The sequence below is a fragment of the Syngnathus scovelli genome, chromosome 11, assembly GCF_024217435.2.
Source record: "Syngnathus scovelli strain Florida chromosome 11, RoL_Ssco_1.2, whole genome shotgun sequence".
In the NCBI taxonomy this organism is placed as follows: domain Eukaryota; kingdom Metazoa; phylum Chordata; class Actinopteri; order Syngnathiformes; family Syngnathidae; genus Syngnathus; species Syngnathus scovelli.
The window spans coordinates 4,424,035-4,441,272 of NC_090857.1; the positions used below are offsets into that span (position 1 = coordinate 4,424,035).

The window sequence follows — 17,238 nt, forward strand, 5'->3', positions numbered from 1 at the left end:
GAACATTTACTCTCTATTCTCTAATGGTACCTTTAGAGGGCTGTTCAAAGCTTTATCCTCTGGTTGGAATTCAGATGGCTCCATTTGAAAAGACGAGCGCCTGTTAAGCCGCTAACCTGTGGCTTGCAAATCAAAATGCTACACGTGGGAGCTCAGACGCAAATTGATGCATTGAAAATGCAACCGGCTCTCAATCCTTTAAACAAACACCCAAGTATTCCATAGCGCTCGCGGAAGGCATATTTCACTAACTGTATGTGCCAATTCCGACTTGTCATTTTGAGCATGAGCCTTGATGCTAAAGTGCTTCACACAGCTATGAATTTAATGATCAATTTAACCGGGTTGTAAATCTCTCACTGTCATGACTCAATTTAAAAGAGAAATGTTCTAACAGGGAGTAATTTTAAGATCTTGTCTAGTCTGTGAAGACAATATGCTAAATTATTACCGTATTTTCCAGACTTTAAGGCGCACCGGACTATAAGGCGCACCATTAATGCAGCATGTCAGATTTTTAATCCAAATCAAATCATTCTCCATTTTAGCTTCTCTATTTCAACTTCAGATGCAACAAATTACTTTATAATCACAAAATAATGATCCATAGTCTTTTTGATTCATGATTCATCGTCTTCAGCGGGCCACTTATGATTGATTTCATGACACAATGCTTCGGGCCAGTTTAAATTTAGGAATTTGGTCCATATATAAGGCGCACCGGACTATAAGGCGCACTGTCGGCTTTTGAGAAAATGTTAAGTTTTTAGGTGCGCCTTATAGTCCGGAAAATACGGTACATGAAAGTACAGTACATTTGGGTTGTGTTGGACACTTCCAACTTATTTTATGTACAAAGAATGAGAAGTTATTTTTTCAGTGCAGATGTTCCTTCCACACTTTACTTTGCAGTAGTTGCCATGCCAATCCTTCACATTGAGCGTTTGTCTACCCAGGCTAAATTGCAGTTTATGGCAATCAGATGGCATCTTTTTCCTTGAGGCCATAGTTAGTAAGACGTTCTCTTCTGTCTTACTGCTGTGGTGCGGAACGTAAACACTGTCACGGGGGTACCATCCCCTTCTCCACCTCCGCGTTTCTCTTCTCCAGGACTTCGCAGAGCTATTATTCTTATCTGAAAAGCTTGCAGGCTACAAAGACGATAGACAAGAGTCGGAGAATGAGAGTGGAAGAGAGGCGCGCCTAGCGACAAAACAAGACAGGAGGGAAAAACTGATTCCTCTGAAGTCAAGATCGATGCTACCGTTGTGTTCCGGCAGCGCGTATTGGCAGCAAAAACGAGGACTCTATTGATTTGTATTTCAATCAAAAATGGAGGTTGTCTCTTTTGTAATTTCCAGGCTTCCTCACAATAGAAAAACCACTATTTTTTATTTTTACACCCAAAGGACACTGGGACATTTTTGACATGATAATTATGTTGCACTTATCGCTATCTTTTTCTTTTCTAAAGTCAGAGTAGTGACTTTTTTCATGGTATTCTTCCTTGCCGCATCTCCCGGAGTATCGTTTCCTGGATAACTGCATCTAACTTGTGCAAGGGCTTTCTGCTCAAAAAATATTTCCCCATGTTCATTCTATGAAGTGCTAAAAGAAATCTTGTGTCTAATAACACAAATCAAGACACATTTTATTTTTCCAAAGTGTCTATTTTGAGGAAATTGGTTATAAAGGTATGAGATGATGCTTACAGCAGCAAGAGCAAGTTCAATCTGCACTGCATTATGGTTCCATTATAAGATTTTTGGAATGAAAGGGGGAAAAAAACATCACAAGGGATAAAAACAATCTTGACGTTCAGAGATAACTTGGAATGTACCACCTTCAGTAGATCATACGAGAACATGTCAAAGGAATGAGTTTGGATATGAAAATATTATTCAATGGAAGAATCGTTAGAATAATCGATTCAAATCTGATCCTATAGTGACATATTATACAGTATTCGTAATGTTTACTGGCTGAATTAAAAATGGACACTTGTTCAAAATCTAGTGCTTGTGTGCCCTCATGTGTCGTTCTCTGATACATTCTTCTGCATTGCTCACTAATTAGCTTCAAGATTGACGGCTGGATCATTCTGCCGGTCTATAATCCTTTAAGTTCTCCATTTAGGATAATGTGCTGACATTAAACACAAACAAATCCCCAAAATTCATTGCATCGATTTTATTTTTATTATTTTTCATCTTTGAATATCGCAAACCTTTCTCCTGTGAAGACGAATGAGGTGTCTGAGCACAAGTGATCATACCAAAACGATGTACCTGAGACTTTCCACCACGACGTCGGGTCTGATACAAGCTACTAAAAAATTTTCTTCACCGAATACTGAATGCATAAGCTCTCTCTCTCGCTCTTTTTTTTTTTATGTCACTTCATCTTCACTAAGCAGTAAACGTTTTATTTTGTGTCGGCCTGGCTGCCTTTCGCCTAGACCATCATAAATACAAATCGACAGCTATGAATGCGCTTTGTTGACAAGCTGTCTGGGGTGACGTTAAATTATTGACACATTATTGCTGGTAAAGTAAACAATTTGTGGTTTACATTGCTATTCTAAATAGGAGAAGCCCTTATTTTTAAGTCAATGCAGGTATTGAGAATTTGAGGTCTTGTTTTCGCTTTTCTTTATAGGGTTGAATAAACTAATAGGCTAATAATTACCAATCCGATAATCCACGAGTAAGTGTCGCAAAAACAGGTCATACAGAAAGGATTGTATGCCAGTGAATAATTTAAGATGACAAAACACCACTTTATCCAGAAAAGCCGATTTATGTTTAGTTGTGTGTAAATCCTATTGTCCAAGGCGGCGGTGAAAACCTTTGGTAATGAACTGGAAGATTACAGGTTATTTTTAAAGCCAAAAAAGGTGACACGGAGGTCTCCGCGTGGGAACGTGATTTGTTTTTATGCCGCAACAAAAAAAAAGCCAATAAAATCTTAATCAAGGCTACCGATCGTTCGCATGCGCAGAGATGCAGAGCGCAAATACAAATTGATTGAGGGCTAGCTTGATCAATAGCAAAAAAAAAAAAAGAGCTACGGTAAGAAATGCAGAAAGTATTCACGTGAAATGATATGACTTAGTAGTTTGTGCCGCTGTGTGATCAAAACAAGCTATATAATTTGTTTCCAAGAAACATGAAAGAAACTCACATTTATCCCATTTAATGAACGATTACGCCTTTAATTTCCTCTTCAACACAGTCCTCATTCCCTTGCCAGTGACTCCAGTTTTGGCAGCATCAGAGCTAGCTAGTCCTTGCCTTTTTCATATAATTGCTTCATGATTTCCCTCGCAATCTTTTTGCAGATGCAGGCTGGAGGCTCCATTTACCTCCATTTGAAGGTCACGATTCAGAGGCACTATTGGCTCGCATCTCTTTTGGTGGGAAAAGTGCAACAGCACGCAGGTGGCGTTATTAACCCTTTTAAGTTGTCATCTTTGTAGTCTTTTGTGAAGTATATTTACTGAATCTTATATAAGACCCCCGGCATGTTTTTTTTTTTTTTTTGGAGAGCAAGTTGTTAGGTTACGGATTCTAGTTATTGATCTGACTCCAAATTGCGATCAACACTTAACACATAAATTGCTATGTCCTAATCCACACACTGGCGCACCTAACAATTTTGCGAGTTCGTTCTGTCAAAGAGAAGACCAGTAGATCAATCAGACCAAATTTACCAATTATTTATTCCTGACAAAGCGCACTAATACAGGCCTGGGTCCCGGGTCCCTCACACTAAAACTCGTGCGTTTTTGTGACCACCAAAAGACGACACATTCTTCCGGGTTGCCCAGTTTTAAAGAAACACAATATGAATATTAAAGCATGCAAAATATTGTGAGATGATTGGTCGATGGCCATCTCCTCCCCGGTCCAGGTGTCGCTGAGGTCAGACAGTTGGGTTTTTCCCTCGAAGGCCGGTCTCATAGACGTGCTGTTGTTCTTGTTCCTAACCGACCTTGAGATGGTCTCCTCCGGTACTCCCTATCCGGGCCTATTCCACAACACTTTGAAGAAAACAAGTTCATGCAGTTTGTCTGCACATTCCTCGCCCCCCACCAATCCACACGAGCACTCTAATACTAGATATTAATATGATTATAAGTTTAACGCAACCTTAAAACATATGTTTGCAAACTGCCGAAAGCACATTTTCCTTTAAAGTGAAAGACAGCCGCTGTGTGAATATCTTGAAGAGTTAAAGGTCAAAATGATACACAAACAAGTGCATGAGGTAAAACTTTGTAATTCTAAAGAATTCAGCAGGCGCCCACTGGAGGAGCCAGTTTGAGATTCACAAGGTTTTCTCCACACAGAAAGACCTCGGTTGATAGACAGCCCCGTGCACAAAAGCGCCACACAAATGTCATGTTTGATGTTGTTGCAGCAGTCCACAGAAGAGGAATTAATTCTATTTCTATACGGCCTTGCTTATATAGCGCTAACCTAAAGAGAGCTGGCTCTCAACTTTGCACAAATCTGATACATAGATTGTCAGGAATAGAAAATGGACCCTCACGAGGACAAGTGGGATAGAAATGTGTTGTTTTCTTTCATCACAGCTAACTACGGTATTGCAATTTGTTTTCGCTCACACAGTGAAAGCCACTACAAAAGAGAGAGGAATATTCTAGCATAGCTTGGGTGGCTTGCTAGATGCATTTGGCTCCACACGCGTGTCATGAGGCAGAGAGTTGGTTAAAGCCAGGAACACAGTCTGCTTTGCTACCAAGACTAACAAGAGAAAGAGAAATGATGCAGCTCATCATCGCTACCTGTATTCTATCGCCTCACGACAGACTGTTGGTCCTGGCTACAGAGATGAAATACTCTCTGAAGGACAAGAGAGACCTTCAGGAGTCAAAGGCAAAATAGCATCCCGCTTATCACATGCATAGACACATAATCCCTCCAAACCTTCTTTTCCTCACGCACACACACACAAACACACGCATAGAGTTGTTGGGACCAAACATACTTATGGACCGACGGTCTTTTGCTCGCTTTGGAGCCGGACGGCGGGCTGTTGCAAAGCAGATATGGCTCCATGCCAGATTCTCCTTGTATAGTCTAATTGGGGTCACGTAGCGAGTCATTTTGTGAAAGCAACTTCTAGAGACGGCACCAAACAATAGGAAAACCACACTGAAGTGTTTAGCTGTTGGGGTCATGATCCTACTTAAATTTATCTTCTACTGTACTGTTCTTTTACCCTGCAAAAGTGGAAGCAGTTAATAATAGTACGGTAAAAAGGCAATAAATCAAAAGCGCTGGGATGAGGCCAGTAAGGAGGGACACCTACTTCATCGCTTCAGATAGAAAGAGCAAATAAAGAAACAGAGTTGATTTCCCACTTCCTACAGTCTTCTAAATCTGTTCTAAAGGTCCTCATGGAGATTTTTGCAAGGAATTGTCATATGCACGCCAGTGATGTCCATACATTACTGTCCTGTGACGGGTGCAGTCAATGAATGAGGGTGAGGTAGCCGCTCAAAATAGCCACACGTTTATTCTCATCCACTCACTGCCGGAGCTAGGAGGTGCGGGGTCACTAACCATCCTCTTGCTTTATGGTTTCATTTTAAATCATTTTCAATTGGTGGCAAAAAATAGAATTTCCCTCCAAGTTCTACAATATTCCACCCCCAAACTGAACACCTCCCCTGTTCCATTTCCAAAACTGAAAAGTTGGAGTTTAGTTTAGAAATGTAAAGCAAGTTTTAGTAAGGCATCATGTTGAAAGTGTATTAGAAGGCTTGTGAAGCATACAGAGCTCTGTCAGGTGAAACATCACTGACAAAGTTCTGGAAGGTGTGTGTGAGTCATTGTGTGTGTGTGCGAGAGAGAGAGAGACACAGACAGACAGAGCAAAATGGTGTGAGGAAGCAAGCAAGAAAGGAGAGAGAGCAAGATAAGGTGTCTGTCCAGCTCTTGGAGGGTGGCGATGGTTTACACAGCGCTGAGAAATCATTGGAATATTTCTTTTCATGGCTTATCTCACCACAGCGGGAATCTGCCCGAACCACAACTCCAATTCAACTTCTTTGTGGGTTGCCTGTGTACCGCCACCTCCTGCTCCCGTCTTGTTCCAGCTCACAGTCACTCAACGTCTCCATCGCAGCATAAAATGATTTATTCAGAACAACTTAGTGGAAGTGCCGGGATTTTTTTTTTGTTCTTTTCAGTGAATTTAACAAAAAGGTTTTATGGACCTCAAATGCGTATGAATGGCTTTTGAACTTCAACAACAAGTCAAGGGAAATAGCTGAATGGGACATGTTCTCTTCAAACGCAACAGAAAGGAAAAAAAGATTTTTAACATAAGATTTTGTTGAATGCGCATTTTGTTCTTGCTTGTACTAAAAATCAAGACTGCTCCATTTTCATCCAGGGGTTGGCCGTGACCCCTTAGTGGCAACCAAATTTGTATTCTTAATAGTTGCAATACTATTGTGAAACCAAAGCAAACACACAGCACATGACACATTGTGTTTAATCACACAAGATATACGCCAAAAATGAATGCAGAATAATCCTCAATTAGTCCTACTCAGGAAACATAATGTACTCGCATCCACAGCGCCCACACATGACAAAACAAGTCCCATTTCACCGCAGCGTGAGGCCCCGATGTGACTGGAAACAGAAGCCTGGTTCACAGTGTGCCTGCTGGGCCACAGCCCTTTGGTCCTTCCCACAAACGCTCACTGTCATTTTCTCCGGGGACACAACAGGCTCGGTGTCTAACGGTCCCGCAACCTGCTCACAAGCGCCGTAGCGGCCGAAAACCCAACACAGCTGATCCATTCGTTTTCTTGAAAGCTGACAGTTTCAGGTTAAACTACGTGCAGTGAAGCCGTGTTAAATAAAGGATTCCTCTCGCTTAGCGTACTAGCATACGGAAGGCAGGGCTTTGGTAAATCGAGCGAGTGTACATTAATCATCGCACGACAACCGACACCGCCGGAGCCCGACGAGTGGACGATTTGGAGGGCGGCACGGTTGCGAGATAGCGGCCGCCATACATCACGGGAATAGCGAATGTATTTGACTTGGGTTCAAAATGTCTGCAGCAATAAGGACACCTTGGCCCATTTCTAAACAGGCAGAAAGTGTCAGCCCCCGAGGCCGCTGTGGTTCTTTCCCTCCCTCCAAAATAACAAAACAAACAGCATAATTCAATTGTTCCAGCGGAAGCTGAAAGATCTTCATGTCAGCTGCTATTGCAATGTGTCAAAAAAAAATCCTCTTGGCATTTTTCATTTTAACAAGACAAAAAGGGACTGAAAATATTAGCATCACTCGCATCACAACAACACTACAAAATGTTCTTTAACCCAAATGTCACCAACATGGCTTCAAACAAAAAGCTCCTCGTGTAAACTTTTACATGAGCCAAAAATAGTGGATGCTTCTTTGGTAGTTTCATACCATGGGCAAATTTAAAGAAAAAAAAATGAAGCATCTCTCAGTCTAGAACTCTTGGCTGCAGCAGAGATGGATTTTTCTATTACAGCAGATTCACCAATACATAGAAGAAGCATGCGGGAGAAAATGCAGCATAATTTCTCATGGCAGGAGAGAACCTCACGATGGATGCACAACACTGGCTGCTCTGAACAGAAATGGAGCAAATGAAAACAGAAGTGCATTGCCTGCAAAAATCCAAAAGACACTACTTGGAAAACGTCTCATTATACATTGTAAAATACTCGACTTCTTTCAGGTTTGGACACAAATCGATAAGAAACGACAACGGGCGAACATAGAGGAAAAATAAATTCTGAACCCATTGTTGCAACTGCCCGCTTCAGTATCCACACCTTTTAGAGTTCATATTACAACAATCACAACCTTCAACACTGCAGCATAACAAACATAACAAAGGTCTCGCACATAGGTTCAACATGTGAAGAAGACCCACACTCAATCAATTTCTATATGAGGATGATGCAAAGGGAAAAAAAAAACAAGTCAATAATTGAGATCCAGCAGCAAACGTACCTTTAAGAATGTTCTGGCCGTGCAGCGCAACCCTGGGAACTATCACCGTGTAGAAGTTCTGGGAGAAGCCTGACCTGCACGGAGGTTTTACGGACAGGCCCGTCTTACTCCCCTGCGAAAGAAAACGAACTGTTAAGCATCAGCAAATTAATTTGCAGTTTCAGCGAGTCATTTCATAGTTTTTTTCAGGCTAGTATTATCGAAAACATTGTACTCTGCGAAAACTTCGACCCAACCAGGGTGACATTTCCTCCTACAACATGCAAGTACATGATCTTGAAGATCGTTATCACTATTACAACCTTCATCATCATTGCCATGTGATGAAAAAGACAAGCATGGTGCTCAATGCCTCGCGGGAGATGCTAATAAGAGAAGGTCAAACATATGTGATATTACAAGCTACAACAGAGACCCTAATATGAAATGGTATTTCTCAGCTTTCACATTCATGCCAACCAGATGATATATCAAGATTTATTTACCATTGTCATTATAATCATGTGTGCTTTTAAACTGAAACTTTTTTCCTAATTGATTCCCAATCACTGGCCTGCAGAATATAGAGACCATCAGGTGTGCCACGGGGAATTAGCCAACCAAATATTATTTATTATACACATGAAGTTTTTTTTTTTTTTATGTATCTGTAGAAGTAAAATAGTTGGTGACAATATTTGTTTGGTTGTGTGCAGTGAGATTTCTGTAAAATAGAGCCTTGGCTCAATGAATGTTAGGAAAAAACAGTCTACAAATGATAAACACATTCTCGTTTTATTTTGAGAAATGATGCTGATTGTGTACTGATGCAGTAAAAGGCAGATCAAGAACTGCTGAGGCAGTGTCCAAAACGGAGCATTAGACATTGCAATGGATAAGAACGTGCAGGTGTACCTAATAAAGTGGTCGGTGACACGCACTAAGCATTTGGCAATAAAAGCGTTGTCACGAGTGATGCTTTGCCCTAGAAATAAACATACGGATACCCAACAACCACGACGAACCTAAAAGTTCAATACTAAATAAGGGCACGGCGGTGCGTAAATGTGCGTGGCCCAAGTTGGTGACACCATCAACCGTAACAGAACAAGGAGCCCATTTAAAAATCCCTTCTGCAGCTCAGCCGAAAAACAAGCTAAACGAGAAGAGTTGCCAGTGACTTTTTCACCACCAAAAAAATAAAATCTTCCCGACAGTAAAGCCGCTCGACACTCGGGCTGCTTTTAATTTTTGGCGCATCAGTGGCACTGCGGGATGGGAAGAAAAAAAAAGTGCTCGTTCCACGGCCACTCTCATGCACCGCACCAGTGCAGCACTCCCACAACACATTTAGCAATTAACTCATCTTACCGAGGATGCTGCGGCGAATAAGGTGCACGCCGCGATGACGCAGCCTATGTTCATCTTTGCAGAGTTTAGGGGGGAAATGAGAGTCTTCTGCTTTGCTCAGTAGACCTCGGTAATTTCCCGGATTTTGTCTCTTCCTCTTGGGAGTACGGCGAGGAAAAATGCGCCTACTTGTCTGGCGCTGGAAGTGGCGCTGACAAGAGAGATGCTGAGCTCTCAGCTCTGGTCACAGAAAGAGCCGCCGCCGGTACCGTTGGAGCAGCCACCGCGTCACTGTAACCCCTCCTACCTCCAACAGGGGAGCAGAACAGAGCAAAGCGCTCACTATGCGCCCCCCTCCAATTCCACCAGATGTCCCGTAACTGAGCTTGGAAAAGAATTAAAGGCACTTTTTGTTTGTATCTGCACAGTGAATGCCGAAAGATTCAATCTGTCATGCTGCTGGGTGCATAAGGGGGGGAAAAAAAAGCCAAAACAGGATTATTAGTGCATCTTTGTATGTAGCTCAATAAAGCAGCCAAAATACAGTCAATGGAATGAAGTTCGGCAAATTACAACCACAAATAGTTAACACAAATAAATCAGCCTTGTCAATCAATGCTGAGCATCATCTCCCGGTCTTTAAAATCGAATATCATAGAAAGGTTAACTTATTGGAAAACCTTGTTCAGTAGTTCAATTCAAGTTAAATGTATATGCCAACTAACTGACTTTTATTATTTCTTTCACGCTAAAAGAAAAAAATCTGTGTCGATGGCCATGTACTGATATGAGAAATTAACAAATGATCAATTAATGCCATTAACTACCTTATTTCTATTTATGTGGGATAATGACCCTGTCTTGGTGTCTATATTGTACAGGCATCAAGAATAATGAGACTTTCTATAGTGGGTCAGGTAACAGTTGTTCTACCAGGCCTCCCCTGAAATAATTGCCTGGCAACTGTGTGAACTACGCCTTTAACTGGTCTCACAATTTAATAATGTTGACATTTCCGAAGCCTCTGATCCGTGCCTCGATTTCCATATCTGAGAGGTCATGACAATTTAATCCCATCAAAAGGAATAGGACAGTATTGCAGTGTCAATCACTGAACCAGAGCATTTCCAGTGCATTAAAAAAAAATCTACACACCCCATCATGAATGACTCAAAAGACGAGCCATTGCTACTGAAGGAGAGACATTGTATAGAACAAGTCATCTCTTTTCAAATACCAAGTTTTTTTGTAATATAAAGGAGAGGAACCAAGATAAACACACAACTTTCACATTTAATAAAGTTGTTCTTGTAGTTTCTTTTGAGTCTTTTGTTTTTCTTTCTAGGAGAAGTCTGAAGGTTTATGGAAATGCTGAATAGTATTTGGAACTGTTCAGAATTCATCTGCCAGGTTGCAGCTACAGAAAAGCAGCCCCAAAGCATGAGCCTTGTCTTTGTAAAATATCCATGTGTTAATTTTGTTTTCTGGCTCTAAAGTCAATAGACCATATGAATACTGAAGATAAATGTTAATTGTGGACGATGGGGGTAAGAGTGTATTTCGTATTTTCACTGTATGGAAGGTAACGTTTTGAGTTTAGTTTCAGCCTGGGTAAGGGTTCACACCCCATCACACAAATATTGCCATAACATTGTAGATATTTCCAAGGTAATCCTGAGGCATTCTTAGAACAGCCGCGAGGCACAGTCTATTCAACATGTCCTGAGTCTTCCCCGGGGCCTCCTCCCAGTGGAACGTGCCCTGATGAGGTGCATTCTAAAAATGTCCGAGCCACCTCATCGGATTCCTTTCGAATCAGGAGGTGAACCAAATCAGGATAAATAATGAAAATAATCAAATAAGTACGCTTAATGATATCCATGTGGTTAAATTTACACAATGTAGCACTTCCTGTATGACACTCTTATTTTGAAAGGCAAAACAAGCCAATTCTGGAAGAGGATGCCGCTGTTAATGATCAATAAATAACTTGAATTAATAAACATCACATACAACACTCTTATGATGGATGCTGATGTGCAAAGTGAAAAGGGTTGTAACAGCTTCGCCAGAAATAGGCCCGGGAACCACCTATTGAGCATCCCTGGCTATTAGTTACAAAAGTTTTTTTTTTAAGTAAATATCATAGCATTTTCCACCTTTTCAAACGGAAACATGTTTTTTCAACACATGCAGATTCATAGCACATATGCTATTATCAACTGTGTCGAAAGGGCCGTTATCACTGACCTGAGGCGGTATAACAATCAGCCCACACTGTGCGTGCTACTTTTTTGACCCTGGTTCGTCAAACAGTATGTGATGTCTGCAAAAGTCGTTATGAAATCCTGCTGGAGGTGTTTTTTTTTTTGTTTTTTTTTTAATTGTGCCGCACAGAATGACTCATAAGTCTTCTCACTTGGAAATCCGTGCCAAACCTCAGCCTTTTGAAATACTTGTTCAGGTAGTTGAAAAGCGCTAAAACACCATCATCAAAATCTTCCACTGAGACCATGTTAAAATAAACAAGTAAAAGAAGAAAGAAAGAACATTAATTCATTTTGTGATGTTAAAAGTGAACCAAATCTATTTTGTGTGTTTGGTGTTTAAACACATCTTCTGGGTACTTCCTACCAAAGGAACATTATGCAAATGTGCTATTGCAAATATTGCTTTTAGATGCAGTTTGTATTATTTACTACATGGCTTAATTAACTACACAGAAAAAATATATAGCGTGTGTATGCAGAAGGACGAAGCTCCATCATATAATGGCACAAGCCCATCAGTGTAAAAGAAAAGCAATAACACATAAAACTGTTGTGTGAATAATTCAGTAGGAGGAAGCATAAATAGTGGATTAGACTTGATTTAATTTTGTCTGTGTGGAAGCAGTGCTTGTCATTAAACAAACAAAGAGAAGTGCAACTGGGAAGAAGAGTTCAGAACCCGCATGGCAAGTCCTTTGCATGGAGCCGAATCAGTCCAGTGCGAAGCTCAGACGTAAGCTGCCGCACGGGCAAAAGCACAGCTACCATAAAACCGACTCCATTGTTTCAATGGTTGTCTCTCAGGGCACCATTTTCACAAAAAGATCACTGAACCGTTTGCCTCATAACACAGCCTCACACTGATCTCTATTCACATGGGGACACATCAGGTGAGATTTGTTTTACTTTGATACAAAACCAAATCTGTGTAGCTGACAATGGAGCCTGAAAAAAAATGGAGAATTTCAAATTCAATGTCTGTCACCATGAATATGGATGGATACATAGTTTCCCATCTTGAGATTCTTTGCAAGGCAGCACTTTTGGGCTTTTATTGATTTGCTGAAGGCAAATATTCAAAATTGTATTAGCATTCAAATAAGTATTCATGAGATGGGAGACATCAGTAATATGAACGTATCATGATTTGTTGGCTACACCTTATCAAACCACCGTTGATGGCGACTGTTTGAAGTCATTCATCAATATGTAGCCATATTGGGAGAAATGTGAAGTGATGCTTCTCTGGGCAATGGCGCAAATACGAGGAGCCAAAGCTCAGACGACACCGGCCGAATGGTTGATTGAGCTTCGTCGGAGGAATGGGTCTTGGCAACACCCCTCTTTTTCCATATTCCTCCATCATTTTAACACAGCGTTGAAAACGACAATGCATAATCACACCTGAGAAATGACAATGTATTCAAACTATATCGTGGTGTCAAAGATTCATATAAGTTGGACAATGCAGTCGTCGCTAATGTAGTTTCCCTTCTATTGTCCTCTATCGGCTCAATCTTCTCGTTTCTATAGCGCCTCCGCCAGTCTTTTTCCAAACCGGAATCTGCTTGCAAATGTTAAACGTAATAGAATTCAGGAGCCGTCTGCTGCGTGGCCCCATGTAGCCCGCCCCAGTTGACAAAATGCTTGGGATGCTGTACGCTTGTCATACAGCTTGCCCTATTTAAATGGGCTCTGCCCTCTATGTCTCCTTCCAGGTACAGATATGAAATATTGACTGTTCTCATATTGGGCTGCAACCCGCAACCCCCATTAAGCCTCGCTCCTGCTGTTATACTCTGCTATCAAAGTGCTGGCACAGCAAACTGAAGAGCGGAAGCAGGCAGATATACAATGGCCGAGGATTTAACACACAATAAAAGCATGTATGAGGAAATATACACAATGCAGCAACGGATGTGGGGGGGAGGGGGGGGGGCGTCACAAATGCACCTAGCACAAGTCTTGTGGGGCGCTATTAAATCAAGTCAGAGGAAATATGAGACAGTATTGATGGACATGCTCTTCCTAAAAAATATAGATAGAGATATAGATATATAAATTGATAAATAAAAGCAAGCTGAATGTGCAGAAAGTCGCAACTGTGCCCTGATGTCCGCGGTCAACTGCTGAGTGACAAATTGCCGTTTTGCAGCACACTTGCCAATCGTACATCCCCCTTGACTCGAGAAGGAGTAAATCTGAAACAGTCATCCTAGAAAAAAGTACGCTTGGTGCCTCTATAAATGTTCTCAGTGTGGTACGGGAGGTCTTTAGCTTTTTTCTGTTTAAAAGTACATGAAGGTCCAAAAGTGTAGCACTGTGCACAAAAAGAGGAAAAAGCCAGAAATTCTCATCAGGTTGATAAAAAGAAAGTCACTCAAAAGGAGACAGACTGCTTGAGGTAGGCGGTATTCACATTGGAAGAAATACTAATGGGATTTATAAAAAGTGAGACTTTGAATTAGGTCTGCCTGTCAAATGTATATTGCAGGATAAAGTGATGTGCTGCTTTATAATCTAAGGTTAATAATTGCCACTTCAAGAGCCAAGATTACGCAGGCTCCACACACCCAAAAAGATCTCTTCAATCATGTTGAAAATGTAAGAACATGAACCAGAACTGGAGTTTTACCGAGCATCTTACAAATCAGTATTTAATAGAAAGAATGGTCTTGCTTTTTGTATGTTTCTTTTCTTTCAACAAATTGAAAGATCAATCTGCATTTTAATCAACCAAATAACTATGATAAATGGAGGACATTCATAGAGTGGCAGTAGTTGCTTAAAATATCAGAGTGACTCTCGTCACCATGAGAAGAGGGCATGCAAGACCTTGACAAAAGAACAGAGTCTATTTTAACGTTTGCCCAGCCCCGAGCATTTATTTTGTGCCGGGAGAAGCATATGACGGCTTTAACCCTCCGCCCAACGGCATTGCGCAACCTCTCTCTGAAAACTGACTTCATTTCATTTCGTTCACTGCAACTGTCCCCATAACACTCCAATAGCCACAACTGGTCCTGTCCAAATTGAGTCCAGTTTGACCCATTGTCAGGTGTTTATAGAAACATCACTTCATTATCTGTGGATGACGCCAGACACACATGAGGGCCAACCATCTGCTCCCTGAGCCTCGCCAAGGTTAAATATCCACTTGGAAAGATGGAGCGAGAGAAGCAGTGATGTGTATGAACAACTGTGAAAGGAAAGCTTTTGTATCATATTAATAATAACCAACTGACTTATTAAAAAAAAAAAAATCATGCAGGTACACTACACAGTGTTAAAATTGCGCATTTGTCTGTGCAAAAATAAATAAGCACTAGCTGACTGCGGAGATTCAAGACCATTATTATTAAAAGGTGGGGTGACATAATTAACAACGATAATAACATTCATGTTTAAGCAACAGCACGCTCCAGGCAACCGTAACACACGCCTAATGGCCTACGAGCACACACAAAAACACGCAAGCTCAAGACTAAGAGGAAAGAAGAAAGCAGAGGGGAAATCGGCTATGGTGCCGATTTTAATGTCCAGTCGAGCGCAAAAAGGCAGAGGCGTCCGTCCGTGCTGGTCGAACCTGCTGTTAGTCAGCCAAGGGTGAAATCGGGATTCAGATATTAAGGGGACAAAGTAGGTTAAGTGAACAGAGCATGCACAATCACACATCATATGGAGAGATGTTGAAGGTTATCATCGGATTCATGACTTGGAAAGCTTCACGTTAATGGACACTCCGTTGGAGATATAGAGTACACAGAGTAAACGGCAAAAGGACATAAAGCAAGCCTTTATTGATCCCGGAGGGGAAATTCAAAAATATGACGAATGGGCAAGTTTTACAAGCTTTTGGAATGATACTATCGTGATAACCACAAACTGCTGCCTGGAGTTTTCACATTCATAGAGGACTCTTGTTCTTTTATTCCCTTTGCAGTACGCCATGAGGTGAAATCAATTGCAGCAGTTCTAATTAAACACAAAAATATGGCTCCAAAGTTTGAGCCTGTATCAACACGTGGTTGTCTGTCTTTGATAAAACGTTATCTTTTTTCCTACTTTTGACTTCATAAAATGAAAATAAAAATGAATAGGTTGGCAGAAAGTAGCCTCTTCATTACACATCTGACTCGCACTTCTGAGGTTCCATTTTCAAATCTCTGCTCAAGCCCTCTTGCATGCTTAAAATTTGCACATAAAAATTATATTGTCGACTGTATATTCCCAGCCGGCGATAGCGATTCTTTAAGCTTTAACTTAAGCTTTAAATTGGTCCGTTCCATCCCATGAGTTTGGAATAAACACAACATTAACGTCAACAGGTACGACCCTGGTCGTTAATAATTGCTTCAGAGATTCTCTGCACATCAAACGCTCACCCCGACACGGGGTCACTTCAGAGAAGAGGGGATTGACTAATTCGACTAATTACCAGAAAGAATCAAATGAGTTCTTCCATTAGCCGAGTCATCTTCATTTCCTCAAGGCCTCACTCTTGAGAACCATTTCTCAGGGAAAAATCTGCAAAGCAACAATTTTGCTTTTGGAGCATCCCGTACAAAAATTGCCTCCCCAGGGTCCTTCGAAGTTTTGAAGTGTTAGCCATACACAAGGGAGCAACGCTTTCAAAATATTCCTGAAACATGGACACAAAATTTGTCCTCACGAGGGACTCCTCTGGGCAGTGCTTTGGGGGCTCAAGTGAATACTGTGCCTCTCTTGAGAAACAGCTGCAAATCCATCACGCTCAGGGCCACGAATGTTCCTTTCAGCTGCCGAGAGATGTTACGATACTTTCATCATGCTGCCTCAATGGACAAGATCACATATTCAAGGAGACCATTATGCGCTACGGGTTAGGAAGATCAAACATCATATTAGGGCTGATTTAGCGCCATTTAACCGTCACTCACCGAAACAAATGAGGCAACTGGGATTTCTTATCTGCTCTGAAAATACACCATCATTTCTCTTTTTCACTCGTGATTATGATGACCCAAGTCAATGTTAATGAAGTATACATGGCATATACATTTTCTGCCTAGCGGGCATTTCTATCCTTGTGGGGACTTGATTTCATTGAGGCTTTCGGATTATGCGGCAGTGCCTCACATAAATGTTTGTTTTGTTTTGTTTGTTTGCTTGTACAAACAAAACCAGAAGAAGCATGTAAGATAACCTTGCGGGTAAAACGTATATCAACACTGAAAATCCAAACAACATTTGGAAATGGAATTTTCGGGTTGCCCAATCAGCGAGTCACACGCATGATTTGTTTGTGTTTACACACAGCAACCAATTTTTTTAACTGGAGTTGAGACGGCCGGAGATTGGTTGGTGAGGCCCCATCCTGGATTTCAACAAAAGGACTACACTACATGTGTGTAAATAAATAGTCTAGTAGTTCCTCAAGGATGAATGTTGATACACCTCCCTCACCAAGCCATACACTGAAGAAAAAATCAGAATGGCATGTTTGAGCAGTGTCTGCGATTCTTCAGGAGAGAGGAAGGCGCAGACATGCGAGGTTGCAAGCTCTTTGGATCAGGTCGCGAGAGCAAAAAAGAGGAAATGAATGAAGACAGGTAGTGAGT

General features: G+C 41.3%; 1 protein-coding gene across 5 annotated transcripts in view; it reads right to left on the reverse strand.

The window, feature by feature from the left end:
- cdh4 (cadherin 4, type 1, R-cadherin (retinal)) overlaps window positions 1-17,238 on the reverse strand; it is a 141,967-nt gene that overhangs the window by 87,594 nt on the left and 37,135 nt on the right. For 2 of the 5 annotated variants that reach the window (XM_049732816.2, XM_049732815.2), the window contains exons 1-2: window positions 9,390-9,658; window positions 8,040-8,151 (exon numbers count right to left, since the gene is read on the reverse strand). In XM_049732816.2, the coding sequence (XP_049588773.1) occupies window positions 8,040-8,151; window positions 9,390-9,443 (166 nt within the window). In that variant the 5' untranslated portion in view covers window positions 9,444-9,658. Of the gene's footprint in view, window positions 1-8,039; window positions 8,152-9,389; window positions 9,660-17,238 lie in introns of those variants that run through there. The other 3 variants (XM_049732814.2, XM_049732817.2, XM_049732819.2) reach the window with 3 other exon arrangements.